Raw genomic sequence first — 6,494 nt, forward strand, 5'->3', positions numbered from 1 at the left:
TTATATAATTAGACAGTTCCTAATAATATAGAATTGCAATATTAAGTTTTCTGGGGCAAAAATATCACTTAGATGTTACGCGACTAAGTTTCCAATTTATAACGAGGTGTTGATGGTACCAACGGTTTTCTCCTTTGGAAAGGCCTTTTGGCAGAGACCCCAACACGACGTTATTATTTCATAAAACAACAAACGCAGAAATAAATGCATACCTTAACATTTTAAAAGCTGGCTTGTCGATAAAATAAATATAAAGGTACCTTCTAGTTGAATTTGTCTAAATTTTAAAGGGTGGAGGGTGCTGCTTTGTTGTAATTGTTTAGTTCCATTTCGAATTCTTCAAAATTACCGATTTTATATCCTGTAGAGTGCAGAACATTGCACAGGGTGTCTCACGGTAGCCACCCATTAGAATATTTCGGAAACTACTTCGAAAATGAAAATACCTATTCAAATTGAGAAGAATTTTATAAAATCAATTGCAAAACGGTAGACTACAGACAACAATGGTAAAAAAAGCAAATAAACAATAAATTAAATAAATAATTAACGATATCAGCTGATAATAATTAAATGTGTTAGTGTAATCGTTAGATATGCTATGAGTTACAACTCGAACAGTTAAATGAATAGGTACGTTTAATTAATATCAGCTGATATTGTTAACTATTTATTTTATTTTCTTTTCTTACTATTTCTATCTATAGTCTACAGTATTGCAATTGATTTCTTAAAATTCTTCTCAATTTGAATATGTACTTCCATTTTCCATTATTCATAAAAGTAATACTGAATAACAGATGTAGAGAATCAAAATATTTAATGACTAAACTGTCAGTATGGTGTTTCAGTGGCAATAATTAACTAATGTTTTTAAGGTTCTGCTAATAATTTCACAACCAACTTCGTAAACAAATAAGCAGCCTTGTTGATTTTACAAAGAACACTAAGTAATTTGAAAACTAGAGGAGATGGGGACAGGGAACCATAGTATCATTCGAAAGACAATAAAATTCTGTATACGATAACGAAAATATATACATGGTCTTCCATTTGAAAAAATTGACTTACGAATTTTTGAAGTTAACCAAATCCGCCACTAAATATCTAACACCTTCCATGTAATTAACACATTTGGAAAGTATGGAAGGTAAGCTTGAGTGTATAGCTACCTTTCTTGAGAATGTTGTTGCTCCTACTGTAAAATTGGCATGCTTTTTCGCAATCTACTGCTCTGTGATATTTTATTTAAAAAAAATTAATATCTCGAAATCAGTAAATTTTAGAAGTAGAAAAGCATTATAAAAGTCTACCTAAAATCATAAATAGAATGCAAAAGCGTCATAATATACAGAGTGTTCCATTTAATTGAAGAGAGCATACCCAATAACGTTATTGTCCAAATTCGAATCGAAGTAGTTTCCGAAATATTCTAATGGGTGGTCACCGTGAGACACCCTGTATTTATACAGATAGTAACAGATCTATTGTATGTTGTTGGCCTTATCGATGTATCAAGTCCGAAACTTCTTATTCCACACCCTCATACGTTATAATATCTAGCTATAAATAATTAACTTATTTTCATAAATTTTAAAACTATATTCTTCCATTATCCAAAGTTGCGAGAAAAAAATGCCACGTTCTTTAATACCCAGTTTAATTTATGCACTAACAGTTGTAATTTACTATCTCATGGTTTGCAATTTATAGTTATAACCAGTACTGCATTAAACAAAACCATTTACAAGATTATTTCGGAGCATCCACTGGCATTTTAACTGCAATTGTAACTCATTCTTTACCGCGTGTGACATTTATTATTTTAGATATCGTCAGTTTTTTTCTTGTCAAGTCAGTCATTCGGTTCTAATTGTGCGACAAGAATTGTGCCAATGTTATTTTCAGCACTAACGACTAGCGCTTCCAACAGGTACACTTGCTTCGAATCGGTGATAGATAGACGATGATAATAACAGAGGCATTAAAATCGATACGTGATGAACGGAGAATATTGATTCAGAAATTGTTGATCAAAAGAGAAAATTAATCTCATTGCGGAAAAAAATCATAAATAAATTTTTAGGTTTTACATTCTCACCAGCTACTAATTCTGGTGGGCGGACAGTCCCTCCGGATTATGCCGGGGGGTTGGCTAGAAAGCCCTCTTCAGCCACCTTTCAGGAATCATGAGATTTGCCTAAGTAATGCAGGGAACTACAGAAAAACTTGGATCAGTAAACTAGAGATGCATTGGATTGTGACATTGCAGGGTACGAAATGAAGAAAGAAAAGAGTGAAGATTTTATCTGTGGAATCAGCATTTGCCTAAATAATCCACGGAAACCACAGAAAAACTTGGATCAGTAAACTTGAAATGCATTGGATTGTGACATTGCAGGGTACGAAATGAAGAGAGAAGAGAGTGAAGATTTTATCTGTGGAATCAGCATTTGCCTAAGTAATCCAAGGAAACCACAGAAAAACTTGGATCAGGCAAAAGGACACAGGATCGAATTGATCTTAAACTTGAGATGCATCGGAAAGTGACATTGCCGAGTACAAAATGAAGAGATTAGAGAGTGAAGATTTTATCTGTGCAATCAGCATTTGCCTAAATAATCCACGGAAACCACAGAAAAACTACGATCAGGCAGAAGGACACGCAATCGATGAATTGATCTTAAACTTGAGATGCATCGGAAAGTGACATTGCCGAGTACGAAATGAAGAGATTAGAGAGTGAAGATTTTATCTGTGGAATCAGCATTTGCCTAAGTAATCCACGGAAACCACAGAAAAACTTGGATCAGTAAACTTGAGATGCATTGGATTGTGACATTGTCGAGTACGAAATGAAGAGAGAAGAGAGTGAAGATTTTATCTGTGGAATCAGCATTTGCCTAAGTAATCCAAGGAAACCACAGAAAAACTTGGATCAGGCAAAAGGACACAGGATCGAATTGATCTTAAACTTGAGATGCATCGGAAAGTGACATTGCCGAGTACGAAATGAAGAGATTACAGGGTGAAGATTTTATCTGTGGAATCAGCATTTGCCTAAATAATCCACGGAAACCACAGAAAAACTAGAATCAGGCAGAAGGACACGGAATCGTTGAATTGATCTTAAACTTGAGATGCATTGGAAAGTGACATTTCCGAGTACGAAATGAAAAAATTAGAGAGTGAAGATTTTATCTGTGGAATCAGCATTTACCTAAGTAATCCACAGAAACCAGAGAAAAACTTGGATCAGGCAGAAGAACCCGGAATCGAATTGAACCTAAACTTGAGATGCATTGGATAGTGACATTGCCGGGTACCCCACAAAACCACTGCGGTTAATGGTTCATGTCTCCATTCTGGTGGACTTTCCCTTAAATACCACCCTCACAAACGTCCCAAACCACGTTAAGTTCCGTTCAAAAAGTCGTTAAAATACTCAACAGTTGAAACGTGCCTATGAGGTTTATAAAATAAAATAGAATGCAGCGATTTGGAAATTTTAGAAAATCTCATTTTTAATATTGTGATGGTCTAGTACTTCCGTTTCCGCAAAAATTAAAACGACAACTGCAGTATTTGGTGGTACCAATACTCCAAGACATAACATTCGGTTATTTTTTACAGAAGAAAGCACTTAACTTACCTGCAATGGCATTTCATACAATGGTATGTTTCAAAAAAACTATAGAGGCTATGTTGAACATAATAAATAAATAAATAAATAAGTGAATAACAAAATAAATAAAACTCACTAATTTTTAATAATAATCACCTCCGGCGTATAAGGAAGATGCAATTAACTTCTACTACCCAGTATAAATAATAAAAAAAAGATATTTTTAAACATGGTGCAAGTTTTCTACTTTGCTTTTGCGTTATTTTTCAAAAATTTTTACTTCCCTTTCTAGCAATTTTAAGTGTTTTACCCTTAAAGAATATCTTTACCGTTTTGAGATGCCCCATTGGAATAATAATTGATGGAAGTGGACGATTGCAAGAATTCCTGTTGGAATACGGGAACTCCTGAGAGGGTTGTTGAATCCAATCCACCGCCATTAGTTAAAACTTCTTCGTTATTCGGACTAGCCGACTCTACCTGTAACCAAAGCAGAGCGAAACTTTAAAACGGCGCCAGCCAAATCGATATTTGGTTCATTTCTGTTGCATGTTTCCCACAAATAAACTGTTCGGTCACTAAAATAGAAACCATTTGTTTGTATGAACTCATCATGCACTTTATAGAGATCGAAACTATATTAAACCACGTAACTATCCGTGCAATCTATTTATAGATCCAATTTACAATAATTAATGTCATATTAGGACTTAATTGAGCAATATTAAACAATAATGACAGAATTATCGGGTTGTTCGGAAAGTCATTTCGTTTTTTCCCGACAGAGGATTTAATTGTATTCTTTTGCACCCAACTTCACATTTAAGCCGTATAATTTTTATATGCTTTGAGAGCTCATATAGCAAGGCTTGTGTGTGAAAAATTCTAATTAATTCTACGCAGTAGTTTTTGGTTGATGTCCTTTTAAATATGGAGAGCGATAAGCAGCATTTTCGACTTATCTTACGCAGCATTTTCGACTTATCTTACTGTTTTACTACAGAAAGGGTAAAAATGCTGTTCAAGCCAGAAAGAAATTGACTGATGTGTATGGAGAAGGTGTGTTGACAGTACGCCAGTGCCAGAACTGGTTCGCTAAATTTCGNCGAGGCAGTTTAAATAATTTTGCAAATGGTACTGTACACTTTTGTCTAGTTCGCGCTCGATGATCGGTGGAGAAATGAGCTCCGCAGACAAATATGATTGAATTTGGTATTATACTATGGCGCATCCTAATAAAGGGAAGGGGATATCTCTAACTTGAACCTGAAACGAACAGTATATACAGTGGATTTCGGGTGTAATGACAACGAAAGAACCACTGTAATTTCGTCGTTATATCCGGAAGTCGTTACAGGCAAAGTTAAAAGAGATACAAACACACACTGTTTTTCAATTTTGAAACAATTTTCGCCTTTTTTTAACAGTAAATGTACATGTGGAAGTCACACTTATTCAAAAGTTTACTAAACACAGTTGCTACTCAGAAACAACGGTAAAGGTCACCACATTTGTTGACTATCTGTGTGAATGTAAACAAATGATATGAAAGCTCTTTGTGTCTTTAGCGGGGCCTACTCCGGTCGCTATATCTGGATGGTATTAATACTTCGTTTACTTTCTGTAGCCATGTGACCTTCAGTTTGACCGGCGCAAAGTAGAAAAGAACAGCGCCAGGCCAGAAAAGGAAGGAGACAACTCTCTTAACCGGTGAGAACCGTATAATCCGTACAGTACTGCACGGAAAAATTGACCATTTTATCCACTAAAATTTCATTGCTCAAATGTGCTGTTATTGGTACCATTTACTACTGAAAATATCAACGAGATGTTTATTTATATTTGAAGACATATTAAAGACTTGAACGCTTGTTTTCGACTCGCACTACTATTCATGATTGAACAAAACTTTTGGCAGGTACTGTATGAAAAAGTATGTTTAATGAACAAGAGTCGAGAGTATAATGAGCTTTTTTCTCCCTACCTACGATTTTGCCAACGCGCATCCAAAACATTGGAAGGGGCACATCACTACAGAAAGTAAATGAAGTATACTAGGGATTTGTTACAAATGATTCATTAAAAACAGTCGTTACACCCGAACTCGCTATAGCCACATGAATTTTGTACTAAAGTGTGCTTTAAATTCAAGGGACTTACATATGACGTCGCTATAGCACAATGGTCGTAATAAATGAAATCCACTGTACATAATCCTACTAAATAAAAATCAAACTTTTATTTCAGTCAACATCGAACTGTGCATACTTAAAAAATCCAAAACATTTCTTTAAAGCTATAATTTAAGAACAAATCAATCTTTTAGAAGTCAAGGTTTGGCAATTTCCGAGACAACAACTACGAATCTTTACTGAAACAATTTTTAAGATTATCATAGTTGCCAAATACTTATGTATTTCACAAATATGATGAAAGAGGTATCAAAAATAAATCCAAAACATTTCCAAATAATATTACAACTTCCATGGCAACAACCTTTTCATTTTTTATACCTATAAAATGAAAATATTTTTTAACGAAAATTTGATGACCAGTTTATTAATACAATTAGAATATGAAGAAAAATTGATTACAAGTTAACCAGAATAAGTACAATACTTTGCTCACCAAAGATAAATTAAAAGTATTTATTGTTTCAATGCAATTAAACAAAGGAACTCCTTAGGTGTCTCAGACCAAAACTTTGGAGAAACCCTCACTTAGCTTATACTTTTTAGTTGTTTATTGTTATACTTACAAATTGCATTTACTATAAATAATTAGAAACAGTTTCACGCAAACGAAATCATGGGTAAAAGTTATAAAAATATATACACAATAAATAAAAATAAATTATAATATTTATATA

General features: G+C 34.0%; 1 protein-coding gene across 1 annotated transcript in view; it reads right to left on the bottom strand.

The window, feature by feature from the left end:
* The window catches only part of LOC108741971 (uro-adherence factor A-like), a 78,528-nt gene that overhangs the window by 6,525 nt on the left and 65,509 nt on the right, over positions 1-6,494 (bottom strand). The window contains exon 6 of the mRNA XM_018476959.1: positions 3,955-4,105. Within this exon, the coding sequence (XP_018332461.1) occupies positions 3,955-4,105 (151 nt within the window). The remainder of the gene's footprint in view (positions 1-3,954; positions 4,106-6,494) is intronic.

The sequence above is a fragment of the Agrilus planipennis genome, unplaced genomic scaffold (assembly GCF_000699045.2).
Source record: "Agrilus planipennis isolate EAB-ADULT unplaced genomic scaffold, Apla_2.0 scaffold69, whole genome shotgun sequence".
Classification (NCBI taxonomy): domain Eukaryota; kingdom Metazoa; phylum Arthropoda; class Insecta; order Coleoptera; family Buprestidae; genus Agrilus; species Agrilus planipennis.